This window comes from Plutella xylostella, chromosome 29 (assembly GCF_932276165.1).
Source record: "Plutella xylostella chromosome 29, ilPluXylo3.1, whole genome shotgun sequence".
NCBI lineage: Eukaryota > Metazoa > Arthropoda > Insecta > Lepidoptera > Plutellidae > Plutella > Plutella xylostella.
Genome location: NC_064009.1, coordinates 3050093 through 3065914, shown reverse-complemented (window position 1 = coordinate 3065914; position 15822 = coordinate 3050093). Strand labels below are relative to the sequence as shown.

Below are 15822 nucleotides of genomic sequence, written 5' to 3'. Positions count from 1 at the left end.
TGTTTACCTTTATCTATGCATCTGTAACTCTATAGTAAAAAATGTAAACAAATCGAAAAGGCGAAATGTTTTCTAAGAATTTTCGGCTTTTCTGCATCTAAAATGATTAGAAAATTAACTTTCCATAGCAAATGCATATGTATTATAATACTTGTAGTCATAATTTGTTGATTTAATCAGTTTTTGTGAAATATTTGATAAAAAATAAAATGGCGTGGGTATCGCTCCTAACAGGCCGCCACCAGGGCGACGACTGAAGAAATCTGAAATCTGTCACGGTGTCATCATTTTTAAACCGGAATTTATTAGTTTTTTGCAAAAAAAGTTGACTTCTGGTCCATTAAATCCAACTCTTTAAGGTAACTTTGTTAAGAATTTAATTACCTACACATACATATAAGATTCCATGAAAATGGGCCCTCTGATTTCGAGGGTTTTTTCATAATAAGTCAAAAAATGGCAAAAGACATGGTGTGTTTGCAATTTTTTTTAACATACTTATTATAATCCTGCACCAATTTATAAGCAACTAACATGTTCAGTATACCCTCTGCTACAAAATATATTTTTATCAATGTGATAGAAGCCACCGTTTTTCCAATCTAATCAAGTATATCAAGCCGACTTTAGCATTTTAGCTTTAGGGATCCCCTTAAACTGTATCCAAAAGTGTTTGTTCTTGACCACCAATCCCACATATATATAATATATATATAATATATATATATATATATATATTATATATTATATTATACTTTTATTTATTTATGTATGTATTTATATGAGTATTTAATTAATAATAGATAGATAGATAGATAGAATACACTTTATTTGTACACCAAACCAGAATAATAAAATTAACAAAATGTAACTTAATTAGGGTACTAAAGGCGGTCTTATCACTAAAAGCGATCTCTGCCAGACAACCTTTAAATGGAGGGAAACAGAGATTAAGATTGGGTGCAGTTTACATGTTAAAAAGGTATGTAGATTATTTAATATACTACACACTAACTAAAATATTACAAATATACTTAAACAGAGGTAGGTACATACTATATTACATAATAATACATATATATTATATAACATACATACAATATATAAAAGAATAAAATATATAAAATAATGTGTTAAAGTGGATTCAATTACAGTTTTAGACCATGGATTTAATGTAGTGTTCCTTTACCATTCTTTTAAACGAGGTTAGCGTAGGTGCTTGCCGGATAGTTTCCGGAAGATCATTCCACAAAGTGACTGAGCGAACTGTGAAAGAAGAACTGTAGAATTTTGAGGTATTAGGCGGGATATTGAGGCGGAGGTTATGGGAAGAGCGTAGTTTCAGGTTGTGAGATTCAAAACGAAACTGAAAACGCTCTTTTAAGTATGGTATGATATGTATTTTTCTTTTTAAAGTATTATTTTTAAGTACACCTAAATGCCCTTTTCTATGTTTAGTTCTTTTCTTACAACGGTTGTCTGGAAGAGATCGCTTTTAGTGATAAGACCGCCATTTGTGCATCTCTATTATTTAAGTTACATAAGTTTTTTTATGGTGTGCAAATAAAGATTATTGTATTGTATTGTATAAATGAAAAAATAAATCACACTTCAATTGTCAATAAGTGTGCTTCTATTCTATTGTAAGGGCGAGTATCCTGCGCCTTAAAACAGGATCTACTCACAGGGAAGGTTACCCGTACTAAACCGAGCCGGTCTTAAGGCTTTGAGGTGGCAGTCCCACCAATAGACTAGGGTACGACGGGCTGATAACTCATCTACCTGAAACACCATTATCACAGAAACCGAAGACGAAGAAAAAAACCGGACCGCTAAAAAAACGACGACCTTTGGCATGAAAACGGACACCCGAATTGGATGCTGGAATGTTAGGACAATGCACAGAGATGGAAAACTTAAAGAAGTTCTTCGGGAGGCCAGACGGTACAGTCTTGACATTCTCGGCATCAGCGAAGCTCGTTGGAATGGTTTTGGTGAAGAAACTGTGGGCGATGGCTATACACTGCTATACTCTGGAAAACCAAATGAAGAGGATAAGCACGAATATGGAGTAGCCCTTCTCCTAAACAAGTCTGCAAAGCAGTGCCTTCTCAACTGGAAACCAATCAACGAGCGTATACTTACCGCGCGTTTCAAAACAAGAGCTAGGAATGTCTCCATTATACAATGCTACGCCCCAACAGAAGATACTGAGTGCGAAAAGAAAGACCACTTCTACCTGCAACTCGACGAGATCCTTCGCGAAATAAAGAGGAAAGACATTGTAGTACTGATGGGAGACTTAAATGCCAAAGTAGGGAGCCAGAATAGCAGCTTAGAAATGATCATGGGGAAACACGGTGTTGGAACCATGAATGACAATGGCGAGCGTTTCATTGAAACTTGCGGGATGCATGGCCTAGTCATCGGTGGAACCTTGTTTCCTCACAAGGAGTGCCACAAGGTAACTTGGGTATCACCAGACGGACGCACACAAAACCAGATCGACCACATCACGATCAGCAAGACCTGGAGGAGCTCACTACTAGATGTACGGAACAAGAGAGGGGCTGACGTTGGCAGTGACCACCATCTAGTAGTGGGCAAAATCAGACTGAAGCTTGCCGCTGTTCATAGAAGAGTTGAAGCTCAACCCAGAAGATATGACGTAGCGAAACTTCAGGATGATGAGACCCGGGAACGATTCGGCGAAGCGGTGCGAGAAAACCTGAGGAACCTCAACTTCGATGAGGAGGATTCTCTAGATGTTATGTGGGGCAAGGTCAAGGAGGGATATCTCGAAGCCGGACACACTATTCTTGGCACTACAAGGAAAACTACCAAACCTTGGATCACAGCTGAAACATGGCAACTAATAGATGCGCGAAAAGAAGCCAAATCTCTGCTGCACGGGAACACGTCTGCGGCGCAGTACAGGGACATGGAGAGAAAAGTGAAACGGGGAGTACGACGTGATAAAAGAAAGTGGGGAGAGGACTTGGCCAGAAAAGCCGAAGATGCAGCGTACAAGGGAGATACCCGTACACTCTACCAAGTCATAAAAGAAATCACGCGGAAACCAAGAAAACCCTCTCGCCCTGTTAAAGATAAGACAGGAAAGCTACTGTGTGAGCCTGTCGAAGTATTGCGAAGATGGAAGGAGTACTTTCAGGAGTTACTCAGAGTCGACCAACACGATGGGGTAGAAGCCGAGCTGAACTGCGCGAGGCACACTCAGAATATAGAGTTCGACGCTAGTCCACCTTCCATAGCTGAAATATTAGCTGCGGTCAAGAAGCTCAAGAGTCACAAGGCACCAGGACTCGATAATATTTCAGCGGAAATGCTCAAAGCCGATCCGCTTGCAACAGTAGGCATTCTGAAACCAGTCCTCGAAAAGATTTGGGAGACAGAGAAGATACCCGAGGAGTGGAAGAAGGGGGCAATCGTCAAACTCCCAAAGAAGGGTGACCTAAGTGACTGCAAAAACTGGCGAGGGATCACTTTACTGCCTATAGTGTCCAAGATACTGAATGCCATCATCCTCTACAGAATCCAAAACCGGGTAGATGCACATCTTAGGAGTGAACAGGCAGGATTCCGAAAGGGAAGAAATTGCACGGACCAAATAAACACACTGCGCATAATTCTGGAAGCATCAACAGAGTGGCAAAAGGCCCTTTTCCTGACATTTGTGGATTTTGAGAAGGCCTTTGATAGGGTACACCAGTCAGCGATTTGGGATACGCTGAAATATTTTCACGTTCCAAATAAAATGCGAAACCTTATTAAGGAAGCCTACAATGGCTACACTTGCCAAGTAATCCACGAAGGGAAGCTGAGCGAACCAATAAGCCCCAATATTGGCGTCAAGCAGGGCTGCATGTTATCCTCACTACTCTTCATCATGATTACCGAGGTAATTTTGGATATGATGGAGCTGAATGGCAAAGGAGGTCTGGATTGGTCCGATGGAACATCTCTGGAGTATCTCGCTTTTGCGGACGATCTTTGTCTTTTCTCCGAAAATAGCGCTGATATGCAAAGGAAACTCAATGACCTCGTCCATTTGGGTAACCGAGTGGGCATGCATGTCAACAGAGAAAAGACCAAGTCAATGCGAGTAATGACTGCGGACCGTACTCCATTTAAAATCAACGGCCAACCAATTGAAGATGTTGACACCTTCACCTACCTGGGAAGCAAAATCACACCAAATGGTGGAACTGACGAGGATATCGGGAACCGCATTAACAAAGCCCGTGGAGCTTTTGCCATGTTAAGCCCAGTGTGGAGGTCTTCCGCATTCCGTCTCCAAACCAAGATCCGCCTGTTCAACGCGTGCGTAAAGACCGTTCTCCTCTACGGTTGCGAAACTTGGAAGAAAACGGTTCAAACCACGAACAAGCTACAGGTTTTCGTAAACAGATGCTTACGCAATATCCTAGGGATTCGTTGGTTTGACTTTGTCTCCAACGAGGAACTTTGGCGCAGAACACATCAAAAACCTGTAGCAGAAACCGTAAAAGAACGCAAATGGAGATGGATAGGACACGTTCTCAGGCGTACTGAAGACGTCCCAAAGGAAGCACTGACATGGCACCCCGAGGGCGGTAAACGAAGACTCGGCAGACCGCGAGAAACATGGCAGCGCTCTGTGAAAAAAGAAATGGGCCAGGCGGGGATGTCTTGGGAGGATGTCTCTGAGCTGGCCCAAGATCGTAAAGAATGGCGGCGCTTCACTTCGGCCCTTTGCTCCCCAGCGGAGATTGGGAATAAGTCAGTATTCTATTGTATATTATTCTTTTCTCTGTGGGGGTATAAGTACCTGCACCTGGCTCTCTCGAGTGGAACCTTTGTGCATGTCCCCAAGAAGTGTGGTTACGACAGCTTCAAATATTTCTACTTGCAGTGAAGGTGACCGTAACCATGAACGTAATTATACATAATATATATTGTATTCATACACGGTGTAAATGGTAATATACATACATACACTGCCCATAAGAAATCTACTCTAGGCAGAAAACCAAGGCACCTTTTTAAAACTAGGGGGTTACCGGAATCTTCACGTTTAGAACCAGACTTTCTATCTCTACTAAAAACATAACCTTGCCTTCTACATTGTAAGTAATTAATTTAAAGCAGTATCTCTATTATTTATTCCACATTTAATATATTATTTAAACCTTTGAAGATGTAACTAGGAGAACATGGAAGCTGCGTTAATCAAGTGATGCATAAACATAAAACCGAGGCAGAAGTTCTCTAAGGAAATTAGTGGTCAAACTACTGCAATGAATCAAAGTTAGCGCGGATTAAAGTGATATATATTACTCGTATCATACCCGGACGAAGTTGTAAAATAAAATAAATTAAGTACATTAATTCAAGAACACAAAAAAATATAATTTGTTGCTTTATAAAGACCTTAAAATATAGCATGATCTAAATATGATATGTCCATTTACAACAAACGAACATAGAGCTTTAAATACATACATACATATGCTCACGACTGTAATCCCCGAAGGGGTAGTCAGAGGTGACTCGCAAGCGAGTCATATTTCGTGAGCCGAAGAGAGTATAGAGATAGAGTTAGACAAAAACACTTTTTCAAAGGGATTGCAATCCGGTCCGGTGGATTCAGTTTTTGTTGACTACTGGTTCCGGTAGCAGATTCAGGTAGGTATTTAAAAAATAATTAAAAAGTATTCTAGATCTGTTACGTATTGTAGTCCCAGGAGAACTCACTCCACACAGCAGTTACAACCGCGGCCGCTGAAAAAGCGATTGGCTACTAAATTCCGATGGCGCTCGCGAATTGTTCAAATTACGATTTCAATGGAAGCGGCAGATGTGGAAAATGTTTATTAAAGCCTCGCCAATGTATCTCTTTTTAGTATGAAAATGTTGCTAGGTTGCTTTTTCTATTCTATTCTATTCTCTGTGGGGGTGCAAGTACCTGCACCTGGCTCTCTCGAGTGGAACCTTTGTGCATATCCCCAAGGTCTAACTGCCTTCCTAAGCTTGGACCATTTCCCACCACGCTGGTCACCTGCGGGTTGGTGGGTTCACATATTTAGATGTGCTAAATCTAGATATTGGGGTTTCCTCACGATGTTTTCCTTCACCGTAAGAGCGAGTACAATGTATAGTACTTAAGTTAAAAGAAATCATTGGTTCATGTCAGCGCCGGGATTCGAACCCGCATCTCTTGCGTGAGAAGCGGGCGCTTACCCGACTGAGCTACCACCGCTAGGTTGCTTTGCTACTCGTGTTTATTTTAGCATTTTACTGCAAAGCTAACTTTTGCGTCGGATTATGAAATTAATGTTCGCTCTGTAATTCTATTTCATTTAAACTTACGCAGGGTGACATGTTAAGCTTAAACTAACGGCAACTTTTTGTTGCGCTTAGTTGAGGAATACGTGTTTTATGAGTGTTGAAGCACAACACTACGTGTGCGCCCCATCACTAGACGAGTGACGGCGCCCCCCCGCGCCCCGCACCCTAGCAGGCGCAGACGCAGACTACGCGCCGCCATTCTGAGACTGCAAGCCATTCGATCAACATAACCAATATTTCTTTGATTTTCAAAAGCTGATAAAGTCAATATATTTCTTGTAAAACGGATCTCCAACCTAGTTCTCATTGAGTAGATACCTGCGCCACCAAGTATTCGAGCCGGATGCGGGCTTTTTGGAAGATCTGAAGACCAGGCGAGACGAAAATCGGATTCCCGAGGCACGTATCGGCGAGGTCGTTCAAGGGCAAGGTAGAAGATCCACGCGGCACCAATCTGCTATTCGCCGTGAACTCCACGAAAATAATCAAGATACAACATTCTACGGCCAGTCTCGAATCTCAAGAATCACAAGAAAAACCAGAAACCACGACCAGAATCGAAAAACCAGGAAAAGAGGTTACAGTGTGGTATTGCTGTGAGTTCGTTCCAATTTCAATTATCCCCTGTGTGCACAATTCAATTCACTATCTTTTTTCCTAGTAAAAATCACGTAACAATAATAATTATCCCGTTTTAATCATCAATTCATTTTGTTAAAATTACCATTTTGGGTGTCATAACCTAATTATCTCCCATTTCTCCCGTCGCCTGTCTATTTTTACACAATCGAAAGCGCATATTATTCATAAATAATCGAATCTATTCCCAATTTTAACCTACGTGTTTGCGTACCCACGTCATTAAATTATTGAAATCCATTTGCATCTGCCAATCCATTCAAGTTTATTCAGTTCAAAGGCCATATTTGTTTCAATGAACAGCTGTTTTCCCCAACACAGTGTATATTTTTAACAAATTGCATATTTTTTCTCGTTTTTTAACATATTGTTTTTATCTCATACATTCCAGTGAATCCGTCAGCATCGCTGTCGCGCAGGTGGTGCGTGCGCCGAACCGCCTCTAACCGGTTACGCAAGCTGAGGTGGCTTCGATGTTTGCATTGCTTGCGTGAGCTCTTCTGCTGACCCATAGTAGCTGCCTGTTAAAATTTAAGTATCGCTTCATACACTTCGAGCTTGTTTCACTATTTTCACAAATTTTACTTTATAAACAAAGTGTAAAACAGCTATAAACATTGATCGAATGGATTGCAGTCTCAGAATCATCTGAGAGACTTGGGCACCAGTTATCCTAGCTTAACTTCATTTATTAGCCTACTCCATTAAGTCGCAACTCATTAAACATGGATATTAAATCATTAAAAAGGTCAAGAGCATCATTTAAATCAAAGCTTATTTAAAACTTATTTAGACACGCTTTTGCCTTGTAAAGAGCTAAATAACTTGCAAATTCGAGAATTAACTATTAGAGCTAGTAAAATACAAGAAATGTACAATGAATATGACTCAACTCAAACTGAAATAGAAAATTTATCTGAAATTCCAGGTGACGAGCATTTAGAACGGGAGAGCTTCGAAACCAGCTACTTCAGCACAGTAGCTGCCGCGCAGGAGGCGCTCGATAAGCACACGGCGGCTTCTGCGGCGCGGGACAATCAGTCGGTAACGGGTTCTAGTGCATTCTCAGGTGGGCCAAACCTTAAATTACCTACAATTAATTTACCGACATTTTCTGGTCGCTATCAGGACTGGTTAGAATACCATGACACATACAAGTCACTAATACACACAAACACTTCAATACCAAAAATCCATAAATTTCACTATTTGCGGAACACTTTAAAGGAAAGTGCTTCTATAATCATAAAATCATTAGAGTTTTCAGCAGAAAACTATGATGTTGCATGGGATTTGCTGTGTGATCGATACAATAATGATAGAATTCTAGTAAACAATCACATACAAGCTTTGTTTAACATACAACCAGTTGTTCAAGAATCCTCAAAGGCGTTACGTAGCACAATAGATAGCATTAATAAAAATCTAAGAGCCTTGAAAACACTTAATTTACCTACAGAACACTGGGACATTCTCATCATCCACATGGTGACTAGTAAGCTGGATTCACACACAATGCGTGACTGGGAAACAGAACGCAATCATATAAAGTCTATACCTACTTTAGAAGAATTCAACTCATTTCTCAAAAACCGCGCAGACTTACTAGAGACCATGGAGGAAGCACAATCACAAAAACACACACGCAGACACAGCGACATCTCTCACAATCGTCCAAAAACTTTTGTCGTAAATCATAACCAAACACAAAAACAATCACAATATAATTGCCCTGTTTGTAAAAATAATCATTCCATTTACCAATGTCTAAAATTCAAATCAATGCCTATCGAGGCACGCATTGAAAAGGTAAATAAATTAAACCTTTGCACTAATTGTTTACGGAGTGGTCATGACGAACAACGTTGTAGATTGAGTTCATGTAGGTATTGCACAAAACGACACAATACAATGTTACATAAAACGGATTCTGCATCTACACAATCACAAACACAAACAAAATCAAGTAGCTCGCAGTCCCCCTGCCATGGGTCAAGTGACTGTGTTGTCTTACCGTCCATAGCAGGGCAAAATCAATCACAAATACCACAGAGTAGTCAGAACAGTATGGTAGTACAGTCAGACAACATTACATTGTCCTCTACTCATAACAGTCAAGTTCTACTTTCAACTGCAATCATAAACATAACCGATCACCACGGTAACAATCACAAAATTCGTGCACTTCTAGATAATGGCAGCACGTCTAGTTTTATTACAGAAAAAATACAAAAACAGTTGCAAATACCCAGTTATTCAACTTCAATTTCAGTACAAGGGCTAAATAAACAGTCTTCAAAAATAACACAAAGATGTGACGTGACTATATCGTCACTCACCAATAGTGGTTATACAACAAACGTCAATTGTTTCGTTGTTCCACAAATCACCCAGTTGATACCTACTACAAGAATAAATTGCGAGGCTCTCAATATTCCTTCGCATATCAAACTAGCAGATCCGACGTTCTCAGTTCCTGCGGAAGTGCATATGCTGTTAGGCGCGGATTTGTTTTGGGCGGTCCTATCTAACAACCGCATCAATCTAGGCAAAAATAAACCAACCTTAGTTGAAACAACACCAGGGTGGATAGTTTCAGGATCTATACAAGTTCCTTATTCTAAACACAACAAAATGCAATCCTATAATACAGTCCACTGTCATTTTCTAAATAACATTGAGCTTGAGGAAAAACTCGATAAATTCTTTGAATTTGAATCAGTTTCCACCACTCAACAATCCCGAACTAAAGGTGAGAGTGAGTGTGAACAAATATTTACACAAACAACCACACGCCACCCAGATGGCAATTTCATTGTTACAATACCATTAAAAGAATCACCTGAATGCTTAGGCGACTCATCACAACAAGCATTAATTCAATTTAAATCATTAGAGCGCAAATTCAATCGCAACAGTGAGTTTAAACAAAAATACACAGATTTTCTTGAAGAATATCAGACCTTAGGTCATATGTCAGAAAACACTAACCCACAAGACGACAAAACTTCATACATAATGCCACATCACGGCATTCTGCGTGAAGATAAACTCACAACAAAGTTGAGAACAGTTTTTAACGCATCGAGTATAACTAGTTCAGGCAAGTCATTTAATGACATTCAGTACATAGGCCCCACTGTACAAGATGATTTATTAAGCATACTGATTAGATTCCGTCAGCATAAGTATGTAGTGTCGTCGGACATAGAAAAAATGTACCGACAAATTTATGTAAAGGAGGAACAGCGAAGCTTACAACAAATTTACTGGCGATCAGATCCCAGTGAGCCAATCAAACTATACAAGTTAAATAGGGTCGCGTACGGTACAGCATCCGCGCCATATCTAGCTACCAGATGCCTAATGCAGTTAGGGCAAGAGTGTACAGACAAAAATGTAGGTGAAACAATCTTACATGACTTCTACGTCGACGATTATATCTCAGGTAATGATGACGAGCAAACCCTCATACAAACATGTAAGGGCGTCATACAAACACTACAAGGAGCTCATTTTCAGTTACGAAAATGGCGTTCTAACTCTGCCTCAGTATTAAACTCTCTAGACAATGAAAACAACAATGATGAACTATTATGTCTAAAAAATGACGAGTATGCAAAAACATTAGGTTTACTTTGGGCCTGCACAAAGGATTTATTGCTGTTTTCAATAACCAAATCAAACAAAAACACAAAATAAATAAACGCATAATTTTATCAACTATAGCACAAGTATTTGACCCATTAGGATTAATTAATCCTTGTATGTTACAGGCCAAAATTCTCCTTCAGAATTTATGGGCGAAAAATGTTGACTGGAACAGTCAGTTACCAGCCGAGGTTGAGTCACAGTGGAACACATTTGTAAAACATTTACCGGAAGTAACCGAAATTCAAATTCCTCGTCGAGTTTTATGTGATTTCTACGTCAAGGTAGAATTACATACATTTAGTGATGCTTCTATAAAAGCATATTCAGCTTGCGTATATGTACGCTCACTGTCTAACAATGGCAACGTAAGTGTCCACTTACTGTTGGCAAAAAGTAAAGTTTCTCCTCTAAAACAAAAAATTACTATGCCCAGACTTGAGCTGTGTGGTTCTCTTCTGGCTACTCAGTTAGCAAAAAAGGCAATAGAATCATTACGTCTACATATAGACGCACAGTACTTCTGGTGTGACTCAACTATCGTGCTGAGCTGGATAAAAACATGTAAGCTAAAACTAAAACTATTTGTACTCAACAGAATAAATGAAATCACCAAGAATTCAAACCCTCAGTCATGGAATTATGTTCCCACAGATATGAACCCTGCCGATATAGGGTCAAGGGGTTTAAATGCAGCAAAACTTAAATCATCACTTTTGTGGTGGGGAGGTCCGCACTTCCTACACCAAGCAGATATGCAGTTGCCTACTCAACCGCAAAACACAAATAGTGAGGAATTGCCAGAGATTAAGTTTCAGTGTCATTTATCTACTACTGAACCTCATGAAAATAATTTAGCACTTAACTTTTCTAATATTTGTTTATTACAACGTGTAATAGTACAAATTAAACGTTTTAAACATAACTGTTTCAATCGTAATAACAAAATAGTAGGTCTAATTACAGCATCAGAACTTGAAGACGCTATGCAGGTTTTATGTAAAATAGTGCAGAGTGATATGTTTTGTAAACAAAAATCCATTTTAATTAACAAAAAACCATTGCCGTCTAAAGATAAACTTTTAAGTCTTAATCCCTTTGTTGATGATGCAGGTATAATCAGAGTTGGAGGGAGACTGTCGAACACGAACTACGCCTACGACACAAAACACCCCATCTTACTACATGCATCACATCACATCACTAAACTTTTAGCCCAACACTATCACAAAATACTTTTACATCCAGGGCCACAACTATTATTGGCAACATTACGCCATAAGTTTTGGATTATCAATGGGCGTAATTTAACTAGAAAAGTAACTCATACTTGCATAACTTGTCTTAGATTTTCAGGTAAAACTTACCAACCCATCATGGGTAACCTCCCAAAGCAGAGGCTACAAGCTGACTATCCATTCGCAAACACAGCAGTCGATTATGCGGGACCAATCCTGATAGCGAACAAAAAGGGTCGTGGCAGTCAGCTGAAAAAAGCATACATAGCCATTTTTGTATGTATGGCAGTACGAGCTGTGCACATAGAGCTCGTCACCGACTTAACTTCCCAGGGCTACATGGCCATGCTTAATCGTCTAATTTGCCGCAGGGGCAAGCCAGCCTCCATAACATCCGATAATGCTAAATGTTTTATTGGTACCTTTAATGAATTACCTAAATTTTTGAAACAAAATTCCAATAACATAATTAATGAAGCAGCTAAGATTCAAATTGAATTCAAATTCTCTCCACCATACAGTCCGCACTTCAATGGGTTAGCAGAAGCGTCAGTGAAGTCAGTCAAACATCACCTAAAACGAGTTTTATCAATGACTCACCTAGATTATGAAGAAATGTACACTGTCTTGGTTCAAATAGAGGCAATTCTTAATTCCAGACCCATAACCCCTATTTCATCTGATCCATCTGATCTAGTAGCTCTCACTCCTGCACATTTTCTGATTGGACGAACGCTCACAATGCTACCTGCACCTCAGGTCGACAACGCTCCAATCAACACACTCTCTCGATACAAACGAGTCCAAGCATTGAAAGCACACTTCTGGAATCGCTATTATAAGGAGTATATTTCAGCATTACAGATTCGCAGCAAGTGGCACACCAATCGAGGTCAACTACAGCTTGGGCAGATGGTCCTCATCAAAGATGACCGGCTCCCACCCAACAGATGGCTGCTCGGTCGCATCACGGCCGTCTACCCTGGCACCGACGGCATCAACCGCGTGGCAGACGTCCTCTCCACTTCGGGGACCTTGAGACGGGCTTACAACCGGCTCTGCCCTCTACCCATGACGTTGGACCAGGATACTCCAGCTCCAAGGGGCCCAGCTTGTTGAAGCACAACACTACGTGTGCGCCCCATCACTAGACGAGTGACGGCGCCCCCCCGCGCCCCGCACCCTAGCAGGCGCAGACGCAGACTACGCGCCGCCATTCTGAGACTGCAAGCCATTCGATCAACATAACCAATATTTCTTAGATTTTGAAAAGCTGATAAAGTCAATATATTTCTTGTAAAACGGATCTCCAACCTAGTTCTCATTGAGTAGATACCTGCGCCACCATGAGTTAATATTGTAGAATTAATGGTGCCTATGTATATGTATTATTTAAGTTAGGTATTATGTAATTATGTCACATTACATATTCGAAGGCGTCGATCTAATTGGCAGTGATTGCACGATGGCGCGATGCATTCTCGCCGTGCGATAGGTTCAAACATACAAATATCTTCAAAGTGTCCTACATTATATTTAAACTTCGCAAGTTATTGTGCGAGCGAAATGTAATTTTCATGCTTTTGCAATAATTATATGACGAGAACTCATTGCGCCATCTTACGATCGCTGCCAAATAGTAAAAGGTATTGTCACTATCCTGAACCACTGTCTATATTCTATCAAGTTCTCTACCATAGGTACTATAATAGTAATATAACTCACCTAAAAACGACGGTAGCTTCGTCCCCCTCCACATGCAGCGAGTCACTGACGGACCACAGCAACACCACTCTAGTCCTGTCCCCCAGCACGCCGCTCACAATCCTGGCTGGAGAGAAGATCCTCCGCATCCTCAGAGACTTCCTACTCCTGACTCTTCCCGACGCCCGCACACTACGCTTCCCACTCACACGCGGCCGAAAATAATAACCAGTCAATTCACTATAATCACTATCTACACCGCCTGTCCGATAGTCGTAGTCGGTTCGGTAATCACTGCTATATTTTGAACTGTCACTTTTGAATTTCGAATGCGATTCTTCTCTTGGCGGCCAGGGTTGGTTTTTGTTTCGTTTTTGGGGGCGGGCGTGTTTGGGGACGAAGTGTGGTTGGTCCTGGTCCCGGCACGGCCGCTCGGCGAAGTCTGTTGGCGTGAAGTTGCCTCGGATGTAGCTATCTACAGTCGAGTAGAGAACGTAGTCACGCAGGGTTGTGTCGTCCATTTCGAGGTGCACTGTAAAGATAGAAACAAACCGTTAATTTTTCAACAGCTAAATTTAAATGTGAATAGCTGAAAACCAAAAAAAATACGTATCATTTTCCCTCTGAAAAGAAAACAGGGGCAGGCCTATCCGTCAAACTGACTTCCGGTCGCAATGGAAGTCGGGTCATAGACAGACCCGGAAACGAAGGCGCGTCCCAAAGCGAAGGTAGCGAGGGGGCCAATATCCGGTTCCGTTTGACGCGGTTTCTGTTTTGATATTTTTTCTTAGATTATTTTTACTTGTAACAAAATCAGACTAGAATAAAAATAGGAAAGGCTCAGTTAAATGGATTGATATTATTATAAAAGTTACTTGTTGACCAAGGGGACAGATGGTAGGTTTCCTATAGCTGAACTGCGCGCAAAATTACACAAACCAGTGAACTGTCACTCATGACTACAGCATTGCGATTCTATAAAGCTAATTGTCCAAACTCGATTCTGAATCCGGAGTGAGTTTTCAAATTGGCATTCTGTAATTTCCGTAGACAAGGTTGGAAGTGAGTAGAACTAAAGCAATTTCGAGATTTTGACAAATAATGTATGAGATGATGATATAATGTCATTACTGTTCGAAAGTGAAGTGAAAGGTGAAGGGAGAATGAAGATCGAAGTGAGATGCGAAGTAAATGTATAATGCAGAAACAAACCCTCAAATTCATAGACCGTATTCTAAATTTACAACAAGGTTAAAGTCAGTCAGTCCAAAAGTTAAAATTCGTATATCACAACGTCAATTTTAAACCGATTGTAAAGTTTGAAAAAGCTCTATGAACTTGGGGGCGAGTCTTCACTGTATTTATTGATTTAAAAAAAAAGAAACTGTAACTGTAAATTAAGAACAAAGGTTAATTTTCTTTTATGAAATCAGTCAGCCTATTGAGTTTAGAAACAAGCATTCACTTTTTCAAACTTTATATTTAACTTTTGTACAGAAACCTTCATTATTTCGAGAACAAACCAACTTAGCAGTACCTACTTAAAGCTTATTGAAATTTATAAAGGTTTGTTTTTTGTAATAATTATTAATGATACTATGTAATTATTTGTAATTTGTACGAAAAAACTTTACGGCTTAACCATGTATTTACTTAAGAAGAAACCATGTATACATGTGTACAAAGACTCCGATTTATTATTACTTAGTGGTACTTTAAACAACACCCTGTCATTAATTAACAACTAAAACAATATATATACGAAAATCTTTGGAATAATCTAGTTGAACTTAAAAACAAACAAAGTTTTCTACTTAATAACACGGTAGGCAATTTTCCAGCGCCTATTTTGAAAGCCTTCCGTGTAATGAAGATTAATGAACCCTTTTTAATTAGCTAATAACACTCTTGGCTAATTTGCGAAAGCTGACTTAAATTACAAACTTATATTCTCGCTAAGCTTTGACAGTAAATTTTTTACGGTTTTCTTATAATTATAAAATAGAAAACCGTAAAAAGTAGTTTTAATATTCTATAATCCAGCTTAAAAGATAAAAGCACAACCAAGTTTATATGAAAAGAAAGCAAATGACTGTTAACAAGCAGAAAGCACAAAGACACCATATAAGAACTCAATAACTACAATTTGTGTTTCCAAATTTGGCGTTTCAAAGCCTTTGGGTCTCTCTGCAAATTGGCAGATTATGCGAAATTCTTTGTGGCAACACGAAATAAATGAAAA

The 15822-nt window shown here is 39.8% G+C and overlaps 1 protein-coding gene and 1 pseudogene across 1 annotated transcript in view; one reads left to right on the top strand and one right to left on the bottom strand.

The window, feature by feature from the left end:
* LOC105385314 overlaps positions 1-15822 on the bottom strand; it is a 206477-nt gene that overhangs the window by 121427 nt on the left and 69228 nt on the right. Inside the window, exon 3 of the mRNA XM_048631541.1 lies at positions 13602-14112. Coding sequence (XP_048487498.1) covers positions 13602-14112 — 511 coding nt within the window. The remainder of the gene's footprint in view (positions 1-13601; positions 14113-15822) is intronic.
* LOC125490968 lies at positions 6526-13214 on the top strand (annotated as a pseudogene).